Source organism: Podarcis pityusensis, assembly GCF_964106645.2.
Source record: "Podarcis pityusensis genome assembly, chromosome: 2".
NCBI classification, from domain to species: Eukaryota; Metazoa; Chordata; class Lepidosauria; order Squamata; family Lacertidae; genus Podarcis; species Podarcis pityusensis.
The window spans coordinates 109,174,900-109,198,145 of record NC_138029.1 but is presented as its reverse complement, the minus strand read 5'-3'; the positions used below and the strand labels follow the sequence as shown (position 1 = coordinate 109,198,145).

The following is a 23,246-nucleotide window of genomic DNA, read 5'->3' as shown; positions in this document are numbered from 1 at the left end:
TGTCATACTCCCCATGGCAGCTATTTGGCGACAGACGCCCCCAGCACACACTCAAAATTTAAAGTGTGTCCATTGGTCCAAAAAAGCTGGCAACCCCTGCTCTATGATTCATGTTTCCCTTTGCTCCCTTCCCCGCCCCCCAAACTACAAAGGCTCTAAAGCTGTACCTTTTCCTCGTAGGGGGAGTTGTTCTCACTCCCTGATAATTTCAGTTTCTCTTTTCTTTCTGCCATTTTAAGTGGTTGGAATTTCTGATCAAAAGGCTGTATCTGAGATCGTGGAAAGAGGAAAATCTGTGCTGTATGCATCTGTATGCAAAACCCAAAATAGAAGTTACAGATAGGTAGCCGTGTTGGTCTGCCATAGTCAAAATAAAAAAAATCCTTCCAGTAGCACCTTTAAGACCAACTAAGTTAGTTCTTGGTATGAGCTTTCGTGTGCAAGCACACTTCTTCAGATACACTGGATCTGAAGCAGTGTATCTGAAGAAGTGTGCTTGCACACGAAAGCTCATACCAAGAACTAACTTAGTTGGTCTTAAAGGTGCTACTGGAAGGATTTTTTTTATTTTTCCAAAATAGAAGGTTTTGCCTGGAAATGTAGGCTAAACTACTTGTATCTTGTACATGAACTTGCATTGGTTCTTATCAATAGTGTTTCTTAGCCTGATCACAGAATGATGATGATGATGATGATGGAGAAAATGATGATGATTGTGATGATGATGATGATTTCGACTACACCAAAATGGCAAAGATGACCGTGAAGATCAGGCACCAAGATGATAAAAAAATTAGTCAAGAGTGGAAAAAGTTTATAGAATATCTTAAAGACCGCTGTAGATATTAAAAAACGTTAGCAGGATTGTTGTAACACTTATACAGTGGTACCTCGGGTTAAGTACTTAATTCGTTCCGGAGGTCCGATCTTAACCTGAAACTGTTCTTAACCTGAAGCACCACTTTAGCTAATGGGGCCTCCCACTGCCACTGTGCCGTCGGAGCACGATTTGTGTTCTCATCCTGAAGCAAAGTTCTTAACCTGAGGTACTATTTCTGGGTTAGCGGAGTCTGTAACCTGAAGCGTATGTAACCTGAAGCGTATGTAACCCAAGGTACCACTGTAATGTAATATGAGTTAAGGTTAAAAAATGAGATAAAATGGATTTGAAAAATGTAATGCGATGCAAAAAAATAGGGAAAATTGGAAACCGGAGGTGGGGGGAGGAGTCCAAAGGACTAAGTAATCCCAGAAGTGTAGAAATTGAAAATGTAAGAATATTGTTTGAAAAAATGAAATAACAATAATAATAACAACAACAATAATAATATTTGTACCCCACCCATCCACTGTATTCCATGTGTTGACAACATTGTGGCTGGATTACTGCAACATGCTCTACATTGGGCTGCCCTTGGACCTGGTTCAGAAACTCCAGCAGGTTGTAGAAGGCAGCAGCTAGACTGATGATGAAGGCACATATCTGACAACATGTGACACATCCACTACAAGCCAGGCTAAGGGTCCTTATATCAATTTACAAAGTCCTGAACAGCTTAGGTCTAGGGATACCTTAGGCACCACCGCCTGACTGACACCTTATATCCCAGCTTGATCACCTGCTGGAGTGTCATTGGTTATTCAACAAGTTGGCGAGGCTAACCTCATAGTTACACGAAACTGAGTGACTTGAAACATTGCCCCTTCCTGTGGGATACTCTTCCAACAGAGATTCAGCAAGCACCTTCTGATTTAACCTTTAAACATATGCTGAAAACTTTTCTATCCCACCAAGCTTCTGCAGACAATTAAGAAAATATATTTCTGCAATAGTGATTAATATTGTAATATAATATAATATAATTTAATATAATATAATATAATATAATATAATATAATATAATATAATATAAATTTATTATTTATACCCCACCCATCTGGCTGAGTTTCCCCAGCCACTCTGGGCAGCTCCCAATCAAATGTTAAAAACAATACAGCATTAAATATTAAAAACTTCCCTAAACAGGGCTGCCTTCAGATGTCTTTTAAAAACAGGATAGCTGCTTATTTCCTTGACATCTGATGGGAGGGCGTTCCACAGGGCAGGTGCCACTACCAAGAAGGCCCTCTGTCTGGTTGCCTGTAACCTCACTTCTTGCAATGAGGGAACTGTCAGAAGGCCATTGACGCTGGACCTCAGTGTCCGGGTTGAATGATGGGGGTGGAGACGCTCCTTCAGGTATACAATAGCTGAAGATCTCTTGTTTTAAAATTTCTAGGGGTTTTTTTTTTAATTGTATATGTGCATGGTTATTGTAATCTGCTTTGGGTTTTTTAAAATGAAAAGCAGAACACAGTGCAAATGACTTTATAAATAAACATATGAACACAGACTTGAAAGTTCTCACTGAGAATAATATGCCCTTTTTTCCTTATTGGATAAATCAGAATCTCGTTCCTTATTGGTTTACAGGCCTTGAGCAATCAGATTTAGGAAGGCTTATTCCCTCCCTGCCCCACTTTAAAGTGTATGAATGAGGCACTTTAAAGCCATAACATTCACACGGTGCTTTTGCTGTAGAGCAGGATGGAAAGCAGAATTGTGTCTGCTTGTGGCACGACTAGGGGGGAAATGAGAGTCAAGACAAGGACTCAGTCCACAAGGGCAAGGTTGCAGTTTCCAGTGGTTAGAGTACACAGGCTGCTTCAGAAAGGGAAGTAAGCAAAGCAAATTGAAGCAGGAGCCCCTGTCTATCTGGCTGCAGTCCTGGAATATCTCAGTGCTGAAATCCTGGAGCTGGCTGGCTAAAAGCAGTGAATTATCCTACACCGCATCCACCTTGTTGTGCAGAATGATGAGGAGCTGCAGAAACTGGTAGAAGGAGTAGCCATTGTGCAGGGTGATGTTCAAGCTTTGCTACCGTCAGCAAAACTGAAAAGATGATGAACACAAGCAGTGGTGAAGCTGCTGGATCTTCCAGTGCGACAGTAAAATCCGGTCATGCCCCTGTCAAAGGACAATGAAGACATTTTTCTGCATGGTGTCAGAAAACGCAGAGGCTCTTTTCAGAGCCAATCCAAATCTTTCTAAGAGCTGGAAAAGAAGTAGTGTTGAAGACTCATTTTCCATAACTGATGAGTGAAAAGTCCCTTTGGCTGCAATTGTACCCCCAATTGCTTGGAAGTTCCATTGAAATCTTTGCCTGTATGTATAGGATTCTTCTGCTGCACATGTTTCAGATTTTATTTTATGGATATTGTAGTTGGAAGGGATCACGAGGGTCATCCATTCCAACCCCCTGCGATGCAGGAATATTTCCCCCGACATGGGGCTCGAACCCATGACCCTAAAATCAAGAGTCTCATGCTGTACCAGCTGAGCTAAACCTTGTAGTTAATTATAAAATATTTGGAACAAAAGTACAGGGCTAATAACATAGTCTCCTCCCCACTTCTCTAATTACATTTTTTTTTAACGTTTGTCTGCTTATATTGGAAATGACCATTTTCAGAAGGTTGCGGTTTGGAGTGGATTTTTTTTGGTTGTCAGAAATAAAGCCAGTGGGTCTTCATTTCATGGGTGTAGCCAGGGAGGGCAGGGGGGACAGTTGCCCCCCCCCAAAAAAAACCAAGCAAGTAAATAAAAATATTTAACTAAAAGTAGATATTGCAGCAAAAAATTTTACAGAATTTTCTGGGCACTTGGGGTCAAAATAACGTTAATTTAAAACTGTTGTTCAGACATTTCATTCCGAATCTGCTAGACAGAGGATGATGACCAGTGAGTGTCCTGCCTCCCCGCAACATAAATCCTGGCTGCGCCCATGCTTCATTTTATAATGTTGTGCTGAGATTTGGATTAATATACACTTAAATGTACAAATCAATATTTTGTTAAAACTGGATTGTGGCTCTTTGCTTTTTGGGGGGGGGGGTAGAATGTGTAAAAATAAGTAATGAAATAAACAAGGTATTTTTATGGATTAATACTGGATTAGCTCGAACTTTCAGTTTTATCCATGCAACAACCCTGTCTGGTGGGCTAGGCTGAGATGACGACAGGTCTATATGGTCAGACAGACCATAAGCTCTTATCAGTCACACCATCCTGGCTCTTTTAACACCTGAACTTTCCACGAAAAGCCACCAGAAGGTCCTGCTGAGTTTCCACACCACAGCACTCTCGGTTTTTATTACCATCATATTTAACCTTTCGATTACACCTAATCTAAAACTACCAAGGCGAGAAAACCAGATGTCAGGAGACGAGCAGTACTAATAGGCAAAGCACTTCAGAGGTCTTTAAGCAGCGCGCTTTTAATCTGGAAATGCAGCAGCTCTTTCAGCGAGTCTTGAGTGGCTCTTAAAAGAGCCTTTTTAAAGATATTAAAGTAAACTGCCGGGTTTTCTCTGTATTTAAGAACCTTTCACCGTTGAATGCTTGTCGAGCTGCCGTCTCCTGCCAGGGACGGCTGTCTTTCTACTACTTCGGACACCTTTTGGTTTAGAAACGGCCGGCTGTTTCTTCGGCAACTTCTTTCTCGGCTCCCTGCTACCCGACGCCGGCCTTTTGTTGGCAGCCGCCGTTTTCTTCACTTTCCTCGCCTCAGGCTTGGCAGATTTCTTCGGCAGGGTTTTCCCGCCATGCTTGAAGGATCCCGAAGCTCCGCTGCCGGTTAAGCGGACCAAGACCCCATTCGATACCAGTTTATGCAGCTCCCGTTTGAGGTGGCTATTTTTGTTCCTGTTCAGGTTGTAGCCTCCTTCCCTGAGGAATTTCTTCAGGGCTGCCAGCGACACGCCTTTCCGCGAACTGGAGCCTTCGAAAGCCTTCAGGATAAGCTGAGACAAAGGGCCGGAAAGGCGCTTCTTTCCTCTCCCCGAGGATTCGGAAGTGGACGGTTCGGAAATAGGTGCAGGCGGAGGGGCGCTCGAGCCTTCTGCCTCGGTGTGAAGTACGGGGCTTCCCTGCCGGATACCCTGTCGGGTTCCTTGACGCCTTGGCCCCTGCCGAGTTCCTTGACGCCTTCCCTGTCGGGATCCCGGCCGCCTTCCGCGACCCATCCTTCCACCCTCCCGCGAAAGCAGCGCGCTGCCAGCTGTCCGGAGCGCCACTGAGAAATAAACCGGCCATCAGGGTATATATAGTGTGGCGAGGCTGACGTAAAAGAACAAATTTGCATATGGCCGTCTCTTCTCCCCCACCCCACCCCCGCCTTCCTTCTGTCACACCGTTGGAGAGGACCTTATTAGTGACAGTTTTCACTCAGGTCCGATCTTGAACTCGCCGACTACATGCCTAGCTTCAACATTACCACCGCGGGGCGGGCGGGGGGCGGGAGGAGAGAGAGAGATGCGGGTTTTTCTTCTTTTTTACTATCTTGTATCTAATCATTTGTTTCTTAAATGTGCTGGTTGGTTGGGGTCTTTTTTGGGGAGGGTACTCACCCCCCACTTTCCAGGTGCGAGGAAGCACAGGAGGCGCCTAATGGGGAATGGACGAAGGTAACATTAAGCTAACGTTTAGAGCTGGTAGTCGCCGAACTGTATGAGAGCTCCTGAAATTTGATTCCGCGATGATGGAGCTGCCTGCATACTTAATTGGTAGCCCTTTTGTATTTGGCGTTCCGTCCCCACACGTTAATTATTGCGCAAATGCTGCATGAAAACTACCGACAGTGCTATCCTGCACATATTCGCTGAAGGTCCCACCGAGTGCAACGGATTTATTGTTTATTTCAAATGTTATAATGCAAGAGTGGCAAGTCTCTCAAGGTGGCTTCCAGAAAACATGCGTCTGCAATAGCCAGAAATCAAAAATATTAATACGCACGTGAACCATAAAGCATCCAGCCTGGTGGCAGGATTTAGAAGGAGCATCACATTTCCAGGCCAGCAAGATAAACTGCCTTATACTTAGCTGGGCCACTGGTCTTTATAGCTCCATATTATAGACACTGGCTGGCAGCAGCTCTGCAGGTTACTGAGATGTGGAGGCTTAAACCACATATAATTTGTGCCTTCGTGTCCTGGAAAGAAAACAGGGGAGGAAGGAGAGAGACACCACCTTTTTTGAGCTTGGAAATTACTGATGGGGTACTTGTTGTCCACCATATGTTGTTGGACTCCAACATTTACTTGTTTATCCTATATTTTATTCTGTGAACCGCCCTGAAATCTTATGATTAAGGGTGGCATATAAATCTAATAAAATAAAATAGATCCCCATCAGCCCCAACCAGCATGGCCAACGTTGAGGAATTGAAGAAAGTTGTAGTCTGGGGTTTCACCCAGACCCATCTTTATTGCAAGGTGGCCTCAGTGGATAAGGGTATCTTTTACCAGTTTGGGTAGGTAAGACAGCTATGGCTGTTTCTGAACAGGGATAGTCTGACTATTGTTGTCAATGCACTGGAAATCTCCAGACTGGATTACTGCAATGTGCTGCATGCAGGGCTGCCCTTCAGGGTGACCCAGAAGCTGAAGCTACTAATTCATAAATGAAATTGGGGGGGGGGGGTTGTCCAGCAACATCTGGAAAATCCCATATTCCCCATCCCCATTCTAGACCAGAGTTTAATGAATAACGTGCAGAAAACACACACACACACACACACACACACACACACACACATCCCATGTATCCAGTGGACCTTACTCCCAGGTAAGTGTGCATAAGATTGCAGCCTTCCAGCACAGTCCTCTACAACTACTCTGAAGTAAATCCTATTGATTTCAATGAAGTTTTATCTTCATTGAGTAAATGTGACTTACAAAATATGAATAGTACTGGTAGAATATGGATGTCTGAAACAATGAGTGATCACTTTGAATGAATGGACATACCTGCCAGACTGGATATAATATTCAAACTTGATTGTGAACAAGCAATAAACCTACAGGTTATAGTTTGTATGATTTTATGTGTCTTTTTAATAAAAAAAATTTAAAATTAAGTCACGCACTTTATTCAGTTTTCGCTGAACTTCTCCAAAATTTAATGGGCTTGCAAGCCGCAAGCATTTAATTTCTCAGTATCAGCACAAAGTCCTACTTTGAAACAAAACAGACTTATTTTGTTGGTTAATGAATTTACAAATAAATACCAATGGGAGGTGGGAGATAAAACAGACTCTTTTTAACTTATCAACTTCAATTGAAGTTTTGATCTGCAGTCTCTATTAATGTAAAGGCAAAAAATGTATGTCAGGCTGTTTCTGCCCGGTTTCGAACCGGGGACCTTTCGCGTGTGAGGCGAACGTGATAACCACTACACTACAGAAACTCAGCTGTATGCCTTCTCTGAGCTACTGTGGCTGATTGGGAAAGCATGACTGGTATGAAAGCCATGGCAGTCAAAAGGAATCTGCTGACACATCATTCTTGGGTCTGAGTCACTCTAGTCTCAGTGGGAGTTATTGCCTGTAATTACTCCCACTGCTAAGACCTTCAGGCTATAAATTGAACTTACTGAGTGTATAGGATTGCAGGCAGAGTTTATTCTCACAGCAGCTCAACAGCATCTACAGCAGCAACATGCATAGATTTGTGTGCAAAAATATAGAGCATTTAGGTTCTCAAGAACAGGGACTGTGTATTGGTTCTGGTCATAACCTCCAGCCGGTTGCCAAAGGGAAAACAACACTGTGGAGTGATGATCCTTTGGGAAATCTGAGACAGATTCCCAAAACTCTTCTGTACAGGAGGGTAGCAAGAGACTTAAGGGTAAAGGTAAAGGGACCCCTGACCGTTAGGTCCAGTCATGGACGTCTCTAGGGTTGCAGCGCTCATCTCGCTTTATTGGCCGAGGGAGCCGGCGTGCAGCTTCCGGGTCATGTGGCCAGCATGACTAAGCCGCTTCTGGCGAACCAGAGCAGCGCACGGAAACGCCGTTTACCTTCCCGCCGGAGCGGTACCTATTTATCTACTTGCACTTTGACGTGCTTTCAAACTGCTAGGTGGGCAGGAGCAGGGACCAAGCAACGGGAGACTTAGCAACCGGAAAATATTACTGCTGTCCTTGATATTACAGTGGTACCTCGGGTTACATACGCTTCAGGTTACATACACTTCAGGTTACAGACTCCGCTAACCCAGAAATAGTGCTTCAGGTTAAGAACTTCGCTTCAGGATGAGAACAGAAATTGTGCTCCGGCTGCGCGGCAGCAGCGGGAGGTCCCATTAGCTAAAGTGGTGCTTCAGGTTAAGAACAGTTTCAGGTTAAGTACGGACCTCTGGAATGAATTAAGTACTTAACCCGAGGTACCACTGTATATTGAATATGTGATTTCAACATTTTTACATTGCATTTCTGTTGCTTTTCACTATAGGCTGCGATGAGGGTGGTTTTAATAGAAAAACAGAGTATAACCATTAAATCCCCATCATCAATATTTCATGAAAAAATCAGCAAATGCAAGTTAGCAATTGGGGAAAGGGTGGAAAAGAAGGGGGAGATGGGTGTCAACCGGCTGTTGTATCTAGCTTTGAAAGAAGGAGCTATGATTCCATCAATAAAGGATATTAAGTGGGTCCAATGGTCAAGAAGGCGGTTTCTGCACACCCTGTACAGAGACATGAGGAGCAGATATGGGGCTCATCAACCTGGGAAGGCTGCCCGTCTAGGAGAAGGAAAACTCTGGTGCTAAACCTCCACTGCCTTGCAGGATATTTTTAGGAGAAGAAAAAGCTAAGGAGTAAACCCAAAACAAATCTGGAGTGGAGTCCTTAAGATGGCTGGATGGCATCTTGTACCCCTCCTTCCAGCAACTCCTGCTGCCAAGCTGGTGCCAAACATATTGCTGTGGTTTCCTTTGGACCACATCAGCAAGGGGAGGGGGGTCTTGTCATCTGGGCAGCCCAGGACCTCCATACACACTGTTCAGGCTTGCGCCCTGGAAAGGTCACTTTGGTGCTGCTTGTGCAGCCGTTTGACTTCACCCCCGAAGGCACACTTCATTGCTTCTCAAGATATCTGGATGCCAACAACATCAGCTTTCACAAACCTGGGGCTCCAGCTGGATAGCTCAGTTGGTTTGAGCATGACACTCTTAATCCCAGGGTTGTGGGTTTTGAGCCCCACGTTGGGTGAAAAATTCCTGCATTGCAGGGGGCTGGACTAGATGATCCTCATGGACCATTCCAAGTCTGATTCCAGATGTTTTGGACTGCAGCTCTCAATAGTTAAGGGTCCAAAAACATCTGGAGAGTACAAAGTTGGTGATGGCTGTAGTACATCAAGGCATTTATCATGGAAATGAATGTCATCTTCCTAAGACTTCTGTGGGATTATGATTATGATTCTAATGGATCTCCTGGGAATGCTAAACTAGCCTTGTATTTAGCAACGTGCCTGGTTGCCGTAAGCAACATGGATTTTCACGCAGGAGAATGAAGGAGTTGGCAGGGGACTAGTAGATTGATTTTGCCCTCAAGTCTACAGCCAGCATGGAAACACAGTGGGAAGGATGGCAGTGAGAGCAACAGAAGGATGGATCCTTCCCTCTCTCCACTTGTCCATTTGATTTAAAAAAGAGAATATTTTTATTGATTGCCCTGTTTTCATACCAGCCACGGAGAAGGGGCTGTCGGGCTATTTAGTCCTATAACCAGTTAGGAAAAACAACTACAGTGGTACCTCGGGTTAAGAACTTAATTCGTTCTGGAGGTCCGTTCTTAACCTGAAACTGTTCTTAACCTGAAGCACCACTTTAGCTAATGGGGCCTCCTGCTGCTGTGCCCCTGCACAATTTTCTGTCCTCATCCTGAAGCAAAGTTCTTAACCCGAGGTACTATTTCTGGGTTAGCAGAGTCTGTAACCTGAAGCGTATGTAACCTGAAGCGTATGTAACCCGAGGTACCACTGTACTGCCGTAACTTTGGTAGTCTTATTTACAAGGCTGCTTTAAATGAGCAGAATATTGTCTTTGGTCGAGACTCGGCTGTTGGTTCCTATTCCTTGCCACAAAAGCAGCAGGCAAGTAGTGTGACCCTAGACATACCCAGGGTGACCCTAAACATATTTACTTCCTAGTTAGTCCCACTGAGATAATTGGGACCTGCTTCCTAATAAGTATACTTAAGATTGCTGGAACATATGCAAAAATACACGTGCGGCATTCCCCATGCGGTTCCCAACATCACAAGACTCCCACATCTCACTTCTGGATTCCAACCTTGTATTTTATTTCAGAGATAAAAACATGTAACTGGTGTTTTTTTTTGTCATGATTATATGCCAAACTGAGGCACCATCTGCATCATCATACCACATAAAGAATCCTGGGAGTTTCAGTTTGTTAAGAGCGCCAAGGAGTTGCTAGGAGACTCCATCAACGTGCTACAATTCCCAGCGTGGCTTAACAATCCTTCCCTTTTCCCAGGGAACTGTGGAAATTTTAGCTCTACGAGAGGAATATGGACAATAAGGTTGAGTTATGTTGTACACCGCCTTGTTATATTTTCTATGGAAGCGCAGTTTATAAATGTCTGAATAAAGATTTATTGCACATTTGTGGGTGGGGTGGCGTGGAATTGCAAAAAAGAAGTTCAGAAACAAGCCACGTTAATATTTCATGCATCCGAAAAGGTGGGCTTTAGCTTAAGTTTTGACTGCAGCTAATGGCACCGTAATTATTTTCTTGGTCCAGGAGTCTGCTTGATGTAACAGATCCATGTAACCCTCCTGGGGAAAAAAAGATCTGCGCGTACCTAAGAGAGGAAGAGAACTAGTGCCGCAATTTTGTACCGCACGTTTGTGTTGGAAGCCACCCAGAGCGACTGGGGCAACCCAGCCAGATGGGCGGGGTATAAATAATAAAATATTATTATTAATATTCTGGTAACCCGCCTTGGCAGAAAGGCGGCATATCAAGGAAGAACCGCCGGCCCCAAATCAGTTGGAGATGGATCAGTTCACTGAGCAACGAAGGGCTCGGAATGAGTCTCCCACGAGCAGATCTGCCCATTAGCGACCCCCGCCAGGAGACCACCATGCTCACGCCGCACGCGCGGACGGAGGAGTCTCGTCGCAAGATATCGCGAGATGTGAAACGCCAGGGCGCCGCCATGTTGGCTGCTGGTGGGGAAGCGGCTGCGGCAAGGAGTCTTTTCTACGGAGCGTGCCGCCGCGTTTCGTGCTTATGGATTCGCAGCATTGCGCGTCGCAATTTGCCTCCGCGAGGCTGAGGAAGCGCGGCCCAGCGCAAGGCGCTCCGTCGGGTCGTTCGTACGGTTGACGTGGGGGCCGCCATGTTGCTGTACGTCGGCGCAGGCGCCGCGAGAGGGCGCCGCGAGAGGCTATTTCCGCTTCCGGAAGAGGCCGCCGCTTCCTTTCTCTCCCTGGGCCTCAGCGAGCTGGCAGGTCCGGGCTAAGGGCCGCCGGTGAATCCGCCTCCATCCTCCGCCTGCCGCGGGAGCTCGAGCCTTCTCAGCCGCCGCCATGACGGAGCAGATGACCCTGCGTGGCACCCTGAAGGGCCACAACGGATGGGTGACCCAGATCGCCACCACCCCGCAGTTCCCGGACATGATCCTCTCCGCCTCACGCGGTAACGGAGGGCCGGGCCGGGAGAGACCAACTCGCGCGGGGGACGCGGGGAGGGAAGCGTGGAACGGGATGGGAGAGACCACCGTGTAATGCGGGGGGGGGAGAGAAACGCCCAGTTGTCGCGTGAAGGACGCGACCATGCAGCCCCATCTACGTGTAATAGGGAATGGGGCATGAGGAGAGAGACAATCACGTGCTAGACAGGGTGAGGGTTTGGGGAGGCTCCCACGCCCCAAGGGTTTTTTGGGGGGGGGCGATTAAGGTAAGAGGATAGAAAACCAAATGAATAGCAAGGGGTCAGCCACAGAATCATATGAGCGGGAAGGGACCATGAGGGTCATCAAGTTCAGCCCCCTGCAATGCAAGAATCTTTTGTCCAATGTGGGGCTCGAACCCACAACCCTGAGATTTAAGAGCGTCATGCTGTACTGACTTAAGCTGTTCTCAGCAGATTGAGGCAGAAAATGAGGTGTTTGTAGTAAGGCCCACCTGCTTCTCTTTCTTCCCAGCCCTGATGATTAAATTTGACATTTGTCTGCTGATCTTCATGAGGTCTGAAGACATGTCCTGCAATTATGATGGGGCAGGAGAGGATCTGTTCTCTTTGGTTGGCCTTCGAAGCCAACCAAAAGTGGCCAGGAGCAAGCCTGCAATTCAGGAATAATGAGGCTCTACAGCTGGTCATTCATACTTGTGGGTTAGAGGGGAAGGGCAGTGAATTTCCTCCATTAATTAGCAGCTCCAGCTTAGGAGGGATTGATTTCAGGCTTTAATTTCTGTATTGTTAATTTATACCCCATCTTTACTCCCAACACACTCAAGTTGGTGTGTGTGGCATCCAGCTTAGTGTCATATCTTGTAAGGCAGGTGAGGCTAAGCAATTTTGCCACTGGCCCTGGGAGCTTTGTTGCTTAGTGGGGATTTGAATGAACCCTGAGGTCTCTCTGGTCCTAGTCTGACATGGTAACCGGGGGGGGGGGGAGGCGGTGGTAAGCCAAAGTGGTGCTCTCCAGATGTTGTTGGACTACAACTCCCATGATCCCTGTTGGTTGGCACCTCATAGACATCCTCTGCTCTAACTGCTATACCAGGCATTACATCCTTAGCACATGGTTCATAGGGTGGTTCCTTTCTGAGCCTCGATTATGCCAGAGAAGGAGCAAGCAACCTATTTGGTGATGTGAGCCAGTACTAACTTTTATAGCAACTGCTGAAGCCGGAGGAGTCCACAGCTCTGGTGAGCAATTGAGGATAGCTTTCTCTGTGATATTAGTGTACAGGGATGTCTAAAAGGGGGTAGTACTGGGGTGTTACAAAGGATACCTCGTATTTGGATCTAGATGCTGAGACCTACAGTTAATTTCTGGTGAAGCTGTAAAAGCTGGGTCATAATTGTGTGTATTTGAAGGCAGTCTCTGGTTTGAGAGGACTTTTCTCTCCAAGGGAATTGGAGAATTTTTCGTGTGGTTTCACATGAGGGCATGTTAAGAGTTTGCAGGAAGCCTTGGCTAGTCCGGTCCTCACTGAGATGGTAAAGCAGAGTATTGTAACACTTCAGAATGCAAGTGGGGGCTGGTATAACTTGAGTGCTCCTCCAGCCATACACTTCCCTTCACATGGAAAACTAGATGTTGGGGAGAAGTATTCTAACCTAGCCATCTCCCTGAAATGCTAGCTTTCTGTGTGCAGGAAAGTGTTTGGCAAGGTGGCACATTCAACTAGGCAAGTCCCCACTCCAGTCTGAAGTGGTACAGTCCAGGCATGACTTTACTCCCTCACTAGGAACTTGGTCACAGTGGAGTGCAGCAGCCTGATTCAGGGAATGAGTAGTAAAGGAATGAGACGCCTCCCGCCCCTCAAGTAATATCTATCTCAGTTTTGAGAAAATCCGTGGAAGAACCATTTGTTATCTTTTTCCTCTTGCAGACAAGACGATCATCATGTGGAAGCTGACTCGGGATGAAACCAACTACGGGATCCCCCAGAGAGCCCTTCGGGGCCACTCCCACTTCGTCAGCGATGTGGTTATCTCCTCAGATGGGCAGTTTGCCCTCTCTGGCTCGTGGGACGGCACCCTGCGCCTCTGGGATCTTACCACGTGAGTGTAGATTGGGGAAACAGGGTCTGTGTTGATTGAAAAGGATTGTCCTCAGCAGACTGATTATATGTTTCACTCTGCCCAGTTCTCCCATGGTTTCCCACTTCTAGGTTTTTATTCCTAGTACGGTTTCCTGTTTTTATCGCTGGTTGCTTTGGGATCAGGGTTTTGTGCTTGCTTCCTCTTGTCCCGATGATTAGACCTGACACAATATCTACAGACTCCACTGGGGTTTGATGATACGTCCTGCAATTATGATGGGACACTACAAGAGAGACTGAGAAAATGGAAGCTTTTTGTTTTATTGGAAAGGGGAAGGGAAGGGGAAATCAGTTAGAAGGGGACATCTGTTTCTGGCGGGTTTTTGGAATTGCACATTTCCCCATACAGGACATTTCAGGTTGCCCTTGTCATGGTTCCGCAGTGAGGGTGCTGAGAAATTCTCAGATCCTTCATGCCCCTTTCATTTCCCAAAGTTTGGGGAGGGTTATGGACTCGGTTCAGTGTAGATCAAAGGGAAAACCTCTGGTTGCTGGTTTGTTAGTTGTTCACCCTATGAGAGCTGCACAAGGTGGTAGGAGAAGCTCTGCTTCCCTCTCTTTAGGACTCATTGGCTACTGAAATTGGAGTGAGGGACGTGGTCCTGTCTCAACTCCCGGAAAAGTTCCATTGAAGCAGGAGATCCTCTTCGAAAATTAACCTTGTGGGCCCTAGGAGGAGATCAAGACCAGAAGGGGAGGGTCTTTGCAGGGGAAGGGCGTTACAGGAGGTAGCATGGCAAGGCAGGGAAAAACGAGATTTGGTCTGAGGGGCTTTTTCTTTCCTGTGTTGCACTGGGTTTGTAATGAAATGACATCTCCCTTTCAGAGGCACCACCACCCGGCGTTTTGTGGGCCACACCAAGGATGTGCTGAGTGTGGCTTTCTCTTCTGACAACCGCCAGATTGTCTCAGGTTCCAGGGACAAAACCATCAAGCTCTGGAACACTCTGGGAGTCTGCAAGTACACTGTACAGGTGAGCCTCTCCCAGATCTGGGCACTGAATACCACTAAAGTTCACCTCCCTTTGTTTTAGATTTTTTAAATCTACATCACCCAATCAACTGTATCCTCTGTGTGGGTCACAAATATAAAATTAATCAAACACAATAAACAGTATTTTAAAAGCAACACCATGATATCATTTAAATGAAGCACCAAATGTACAAAAGCCTTGATGTGCCTTTAGTGGCTGTTCGTCCAGACAGTTGCTGCAGGTGTTCAGAAAAGGGAAAACTTGCACTTTTCGATTCATGTTTGTGGAGAAAGGATGGGTGGGATCCTGCTTGGGTCTGAGGGCATACCCTGCGTTCTACATAGAAGTAACATTTTGATCCTACCCTTCCAGTCTCTCCTCATCCTTCTAGGGGGCTGGAGCTGCAACACTAAAAGCCTAATTTCTAGTACAAACTAAGCACGCTAGTGGGGCAGGCAGTCCTCTTAGCAGTAACCCTTCTGTAGAGCACAGTTGCCAGCCCAGGATATATATTGGGTGAGGAGATCTCTGGTGTACCCTGATCCCAAGTTGTTGAGGGCTTTAATTGCTCAAAAGTTAACCTCTGCCAATGCTCATGACACTTTATAGCAGTTCATAAAGGGGGAAAAAGAAGTCTGTGCTTCTTTTGACAGTAGGTGGAGACAACAGAAGGCAGGGAAGGATGGAGCCAAAGGAATACATGTGCATATGCAGTTAGATGTGCTTAGGTTTCCTTATTGATAAGGAGTTAGAACTAGGAGGTGACACATGTGCTTAAATGTTAATTTTCGGAATGGTTGTTTCTCTGTAACATCCTGTTACCAGCTTGTACTGAGAGCTGTCATACCTTCTTTTTTCTCCACTCAGGACGAGAGCCACTCAGAGTGGGTCTCCTGTGTGCGCTTCTCCCCCAACAGCAGCAACCCCATCATTGTCTCCTGTGGCTGGGACAAGCTCGTGAAGGTGAGTCGAGTATCAGCCTTAATCCTCAAATCTCTGTCTAGGGCCTCCCCCTGGAAGTGTCTAAATGATGCACAAACATTCTATTTCCTGTTGTCTTTTTTTGATAATCTGGAACCAGCCCTTCAGATCTTCTGGTAAGGAGGTGCAGGACTTTGGGGTGCGCTGAAATCTCACCACCTCTCTATTCATCTAGCAAAGCAAAAGTCCTGAAGCCAAGCCAATGAGTTGTGGAGGTGCAGGAGGGGGGATTGGAGGGAGAATTGGGGCCATGGAGTCCTTCAGATTTGCAGCAGCTTGTAAACAATAGGGTGTTCTCTTGTCCTCTTAGCATAGGTGACTCAATACAGTCTCTTTGTTGGTGCCCCGATTGGAGCAGGAGTAGAATTCTGCTTAGTCAGTCTTGCAAAGAGAGGAGAAATATTGGAGGACTGCTCTTTTCACTAAATAGGCCTGCATCATGTTTTATTATGTATTGGACGTTCAGTTATACTTCTATTAGGCAGGCACCAGTTTTGTTAGGCAGGCTGTAAGTTACGCGAGGGGGTGAGACGCTTTTCAACATTCACTGGATCAGGAATTTGATCACACGGCAAGAGCTCACCTTGAGATTAACAGCATCAGCGAATCAGTTTTGAGTCTGTACTCTCCCCATCTTGCAGGTGTGGAACTTGGCTAACTGCAAGCTGAAGACCAACCACATTGGGCACACTGGCTACTTGAACACAGTGACAGTCTCGCCCGACGGCTCCCTGTGTGCTTCAGGTGGCAAGGTAAGTCTCTGTGGCAAGCCTCCCCTCAAGAGGTTGAACCTGTGCAAACGTATAGCCGTGTGCCTAAAGCTTACTTGTTCAGACAAACTTTTCCCAGTAAGTCATGTTACCTCCACACACAACCATCCAATAGGATTGTGTATGAATTCATGAAGTATGGTTTTGCATTGATTTATTTTCTTCATTGCATTTTATCAATTCTGTGTTATACATTTCTTTAGATACTTTTAATAAAAAGCAGTGTTAATAAATAATAAACCAGAGGGGGTGGAGAGGAACTACTTTTCTTCTTTCTCTACACTTCTGCATATCTGGTAAATTGGGAGGCCTTCCACTATAAATTGGCCAGGTGTGTTGTTTATTAGGGAGAGAGAGAGACAGAAGGAAACATGGGCAGTCACTGTGAACCGGACGTTGCTTAGCTCAAGGTACTTAGGGGGAGTTAGCTCACGGGTGTCGTGTTCTCGCTAGAAGCATCTAGCCTAGATTTGTAAAAAATAAGTTACTAGTCTGCTAGCGGCATATCCATGCTTGTCATGGAGGGAGGGGGAAGCCCTCTTCCATTTCCAGTAAGGAAATCCAGGATTCTAGCTCCAAAATGAAATGCATTCTTCCTTTTCACCAGCCTTCTAGTTGCTGACAGAGGGGAGTTAGAGCTGAGGGTCAGTCAGTCTTACCTGCATAGCTACAACGTCAGCAACACAGGGAGCTGCCTTAGACAGAGTCAGACTGTTGGTCTGTCCCGCTCAGTGTCATGTATGCTGAGTGGCACCAGCTCTTCATGCAGTGGTTCTTTTTTGGGCCTAGCTGGAAGATACTGGGGACTGAGCCTAGGAGCTTCTGCATGAGAGCAGGTGCTGTACCACTGGGCTATGCCCTTTCCCTGAATCGATGGAGAACCTCAGGTTTGGGGGCCAAATATGGTCCTCTGGATCCTCCCCAGGCCACACTTGCCACTGCCATTTATCTGCTAAGCATGGTCCTCTTTGTGGTGAGGAAATGGGTGTCTCTGCGTAGCAGGTGGCAGTTACAGAAAAACAAGGCACAGCTTCCTCAGCTCTTCTAAGTATCGTTCAGGGGGGCTTTTCCCCAGCCCAAGGAACACTGTCCCTTCTGCTGATAACGTAGGGATTGTGGCATCAAAACTGTTAAAAACAGTTCTGGAGTTTGTATTGTGGACATATCCTCAGAATAGACTGCAGAAATTACTTTCTAATTAAAAGCAATCTAGGAGCAGAGGAAGCTTTGCAGGCTAATATAGAATTGTAATGTTGGAAGGGATCTCAAGGGTTATCTAGTCCAACCCCCCGCAATGCCAGAAGCTTCAACAAAAATATCCATGACGCATGGCTGTCCAACCTCTGCTTTATAACCTTCAGGGAAGGAGGATATCTCATTTTGGTGGATGCTTGATCTACGTGAAATCATGCTTTTAAACAGAGCATGTGAGCAAGATGCCCTATAAGCTGCTGCCCCCTTTTCTTCTGCCTAGCTCAGTGCTCTTGCCTGCTTAGTTACATTTAGCACTTTACCATCTAGTCAGAGAATCCTGACTGCTGTGATGAAACTTACACATGCCATCTGACTTACTACCATGCGGATACTCAGAGGCTGTTTCTGAGCTGTCAAACATTGGGTGGGAGATCTGTTGCTTTGGAGAAAGGTTCCTCTCCCCCTTTGACAATTTCTGTTTAAGGGACAAGGGTGCATGAATTAATAAGTTAAATGCTACAGCTTTTTAGGGGCCTTGAGTAGGTGCTGGGAGGAATGGGGAGACTCAGACGCATGAAGATTCGCAGCCTATTGCCCTTTTCCATTGCAAAATCATTCTGGATTTGGGGGCTTTAAATCTAATGCCTGCTTTCTTCCACCGCAGGACGGCCAGGCTATGCTGTGGGACTTGAACGAAGGCAAGCACCTGTACACCCTGGATGGTGGAGACATCATCAACGCCTTATGCTTCAGCCCCAACCGCTACTGGCTGTGTGCAGCCACTGGACCCAGCATCAAGATATGGGTAAGTTAAGAGCTTAATGTTGGCTGTTGAAGGTTTGGGAAGAACGGAGGAGATTAACTCTTCTCCCAGCCTGGGTCTTGTTTTCCTTGTCAGAATTAAGTTGCTGTTCCCTTGACATTTCTTCCTTGGCAGTCCTGGGAGAGTCATGTTAGGCTCCTTCAGCTGAAGTTCCTTGAATTTATAGTTTGAGCTTCTGAGATCTCAGCAGGCCAGAGCAGGATATTCAGGGGTCAGGCTGGCATAGCTCCTTATATGGTAAAAACAAACTTAAGTTATGCAAAGCATTGTACACAAATTAATTTGTATGGGCTGCGGAATGTGCCTTTCTTTGGCAGATAATTACTGTTTCAAGGCTAAATGTGGTTTTCTCATTCTGCCGTCTAAATAGCAAGGGGCTTTCTCTTAATGTCAGTGTGCAGAAGATTCAGTTGCCTGGATGTCTCCTGCTCCCTACAACTGCAACACCCAGCCTTCTCATTTTGGAACAGAAGATGCAAATCTAATTGTGGCTGAATGTGTTTGCGTACTTTTATTCCAAGTTAAAATCTGAACTGCCATGGTGGTAGAGGATACAGACATTCTTATTTATGAAGAAGTAGCCTTTCTGGTAAGAGTTCTGGTACTTGGCAAGCAGGCAGATAGTAGCAGTGATGATATTCAGGGGGTTGGACTAGATGACTGTTAGGACCCACCCAAGCCTACAATTCTGTGAAGCAGAGAGGCAGCAGCAGCTACCAGTGGCAATGGAAGGGAACACATTGTGAGTGGTTATTTTGGGCTTGAGAGCGAGGGCACTGACGTGCTGTGATGAAACACACTATGCCGTCTGATTTTGATTCCGTGCGGAAAACCAGAGGCTGTTTCTGAGCCTGTTGCCCAAACTTCATACAGCATGCAAATAGCAGGTGGAAATTGAACAAAATGTTCAGCCTCGATGTCTGCAACTCCCATTTGACCATCTAACCCCTGCTTTCTTAACATCAGGACCTGGAAGGCAAGATCATTGTGGATGAGCTCAAGCAGGAAGTGATCAGCACCAGCAGCAAGGCGGAGCCACCCCAGTGCACCTCATTGGCCTGGTCTGCTGACGGACAGGTAAGAACCGGGCTGTGCAATCAATCAATCTTCTTTGCGGTCAAAGACCAGACAGCAAAGCTAACAACAACAAATGCCACAACCACATAAAGAAGCGGATGTAATTAAAAATCCCCTATAAACTTATTTACGTTAAAAATATCACTCCTTCCGCTAAAATCTGTATTCAGGAGATTAAAACCAGCAGTCCTTGTTGCTATAAAACAGCATTTTGCAGCAGGCTGTGCAAGATGCCGAGGGCCGTGCAGGAAGTTAAAAAGAGCTGCTGCCTCCTCCAGCCAGGGAAGAACTGGGAAAGCGGGATTTGTTAAAGCCTGCGTTTCTGAGCTTCCACCTTTGCCATGCAGGGCTTGTGGCATGATTGGGTTTTCTTGAGGGACCAGAACTTTTCACCCCAACTGCAGCTGACCGTGTCTCCTGATCAGCACTTGAAGGGCAACCAAGGGAAGAGGTTTTAGCAGTGCTGCGGCTAATCCCGGTTTCCTGGGCTCCTAAAAATTTGACACGGACACTTGTCTTGAGTTTTAAAAAAGTTTTTTTCCAGTCAAGTTTGTTATGTATAAAATACAGATACACTGCCCAAGAAGACTGCCCGTTATTTGAACTGACAGATAAACAGTGTCTTGTCTTAAGATGTGAAGATGAGGGGAATGACCCTACAGCCAGGCTTTTGGTGGCTGTCTTCCCTTATTCTGCCCCAGTGACATTAGGCACTGCCTGATTAACGAATGCAAGTTGTGGAGTTTGAGGGAATGATAGCTGACCTTGCAAGGCGGGAATATTCAGGAGCGAGTTTCCCCCTGGCTAATTTTTCATTTCTCATTTACAACTCCACTTACAGAGCGGAAAGCGATAAAATTTTATCCCTTCTGGTCTTCTGTGGGCTGGATACTTCTCATCTCCCAATACAATAAAAAGTGGACACCTTGGGTCATTCATTCAAGGCATTTTTACCCTACTATTCAGCCATAAGCAACTGTCAGAGCAGCTTGCAGATCACTAAGGAAGACTCTGTAAGCCTGGGGGCAGGAGCTACCTAAAAAGATAGGAGAATGTGATTGGTAAAATGATCTTGGTTACATGTGCATCTAATGAACAGCTGTCTAGAGAAGCTCAAGCAAAGGTTCCAGAAATTGCTGTGCCAGTGTGGGGTCGCCCTGCCTCTTCTCTCTCCCCCATCTGTTTCTGCTGCATCCTGAGGGACCTGGCTTCTCAGCAAAGTCTCCCGTTGACTTTCTATCCAACAGTTGGTTCATGCAAAGTGATTGTTGCTCCCTTGTCAAAAAGCTGTCGCCCAGTCGCTTCCTAACGCTGTTTCTCCCTCTCTGTTCCATCAGACTCTGTTTGCCGGCTACACGGATAACCTTGTTCGGGTCTGGCAGGTCACCATCGGGACCAGATGAGAGAGTGCAGTTGACCACAAGGCACAGAATTATAATTATGTACAAAACAGAAACAATAAAACTTTTTGTGCTGAACGTTACAACTGTGTCCTGCTTCTCCCCCCCCCCCAAGATATACCTGAGAATCGCTATTCACTTACCTGTTTTTTACAAGCTTCTTGTTACAAAAGCCCTGTTCAAACCCAGCTGCTTCTGTACTGCATTAAACATTTTGGGGCTAATCACAGAAGCATCAGAACTCGAACAGGGGAGCTGGATTGTATGGGTCTTTTCCCCTGGATATAAAAAATCTTAAAAGGAAGGGTATGATGCTCATACTGGGTCCAGTATTCAAAAACCGGTGACAAATGCATCATAAGATCACCGGATGCAAATATCAGGGCAGAAGCAATTTAGGGAAAGGTGCATAATAGCTAACCTCCCACCCACCCTGGCGCCTATGATTTAAAGTACCGGTGGTGGTTTTGAGACTTAAGAAAAAGGTCACAGGCAAGTGAAAGAAAATGGTGGATGATTTCAATTAACTTCACAGAGACTGCATATAGACATTGTGACAGTAGTGTTGCTTAGAAAAAGTTGGTTTCCAAGGGAGACTCCATTGAGTCAAATTTGAGGTTATTTTGAAACAGTGAGCTCAGGTTTCTGCAATGATTGGGAAACTGGAACCCCAAGAGGATGCTGGTATGTGCAGCTTATGCAGGATAAGAGCTTCCTTTGCAAAAAGGAAGTACCGGTATATTATTGCCCAGTATATTTAAAAACAAAAAAAACCCCAAAGCAACCTTTAAATATATCAGAAGCAAGAAATCAGAATAAAGGAAAACTGTTAAAGGAGTTTGGGAAGACTGCAGGAAGCTCAGTGATTTATTCCCCCTGCTGCTAAAAAAACACCCAATGTGTTTCCAAAGAGCATGGGTAGGCAAACTTAAGGCCTGGGGGCTGGATCTGGCCCAATAGCCTTCTAAATCCGGTCCACAGATGGTCTGGAAATGAGCATGTTTTTATATGAGTAGAATGTGTACTTTAAAATACATCTCTGGGTTATTTGTGGGGCATAGGAATTCATTCTCCCCCCCCCCCCAAATATAGTCCAGCCCCCCACAAGGTCTGAGGGACAGTGGACCGGCCCCCTGCTGAAAAAGTTTGCTGACCCCTGCCAAAGAGGGTCAACAACATAACAGCAAATGAGATTTAGTGTTAAGTTAGGACACACACGGGTGGAACATGCCAAATTCCCACTGATAGTAACTGCTGGTTGAGACCCTAACTAGCCAAGAGATCTTCAGACTTGTGGCAGAAAACCCAATGCAATCATTAATTCAATGTAGAGCTGCAGTGAAACAAAGTCCATGCTTTGGGATTATGACAGACTGATATAAAATGGTCAGTATCACATTGCCTCATGTAAATCAATTATCCTGTCATGGTTTTGAACACTGCTGAGACCGACCACAAAGTAAGAAAGGATAGTGAGTGTTCACCAATGAAGTTGCTCCATTTGCGCAATGGAACTTCCATTCCCTGCACACCCTCCCTAAATCTGGTTTGGGAGTTGGGAAAAACCCAGAACAGTTTTGTTGGAGGTGGTGCAGGGAGACTTGCAGAAGCGCCCCGTGTTGTTTTTGGCAGCAACCAAGTGTCCTCCCCGGGGTGCAAGCCTGGGCAGTGTGTATGGAAGTCCTGGGCTGCCTAGATAAGACAAGACCCTTCTCGGCCTTGCTGCTGTGCTCCAAAGGAAAGCACAGCAAGACGTTTAGCACCAGCTTGGCTGCAGCAGTTGCCAGAAGGAAGTGTACAAGACACCAGCCTTAGGGACTTCACTCCAGATTTGTGTGTCTCACGAAGATATCCCGCAAGGCGGAAGAGTTTTGGGCTCAGCTTCTGTGGTCATTACTGGGCCTTTAAAAAAACAATCAGGTCTCTGTTATGTATTAATTTCTGCAGTGCTGTCTTTGAGGGCTCTAGTCAGGCAGAATGTAAATGTTTTAATATGGCAATTGTAGATATAATAAAAAAATTAAAATATTATTTGTACCCCGCCCATCTAGCTGGGTTTCCCCAGCCACTCTGGGCGGCTTCAAACAGATGTCTCCTAAAAGTCAGATAGTTGTTTATTTCCTTGACACCTGATGGGAGGGTGTTCCACAGGGTGGGCGCCACTACCAAGAAGGCCCTCTGCCTGGTTCCCTGTAGCTTTGCTTCTCGCAGTTAGGGAACTGCCAGAAGGCCCTTGGCGCCGGACCTCAGATATTTTCTGAAATCTCCCCCGCTAACATGAGAGTTCTGTAGTCACTGTGGCATCAGAGTGATTTAAAACTTTAGAAAGGTGTTTTGTTG

At 46.0% G+C, this 23,246-nt stretch overlaps 2 protein-coding genes across 2 annotated transcripts; one reads left to right on the top strand and one right to left on the bottom strand.

The window, feature by feature from the left end:
• Nucleotides 1-4,299: 4,299 nt before the first annotated feature.
• Nucleotides 4,300-5,127, bottom strand: LOC308470090 (histone H1-like). The gene has a single exon (XM_080993362.1). The coding sequence runs from the start codon at nt 5,062-5,064 to the stop codon at nt 4,417-4,419; it is 648 nt and encodes a 215-aa protein (XP_080849488.1). The 5' UTR covers nt 5,065-5,127; the 3' UTR covers nt 4,300-4,416.
• Nucleotides 5,128-11,322: 6,195 nt separating this feature from the next.
• On the top strand, nt 11,323-20,992 carry RACK1 (receptor for activated C kinase 1). Its single transcript, XM_080993182.1, has 8 exons — nt 11,323-11,549; nt 13,475-13,646; nt 14,514-14,661; nt 15,529-15,624; nt 16,284-16,394; nt 18,271-18,411; nt 19,396-19,506; nt 20,844-20,992. Exons 1-8 carry the CDS (start codon nt 11,441-11,443, stop codon nt 20,907-20,909), a joined length of 954 nt encoding a protein of 317 aa, XP_080849308.1. The 5' UTR covers nt 11,323-11,440; the 3' UTR covers nt 20,910-20,992.
• Nucleotides 20,993-23,246: the final 2,254 nt, after the last annotated feature.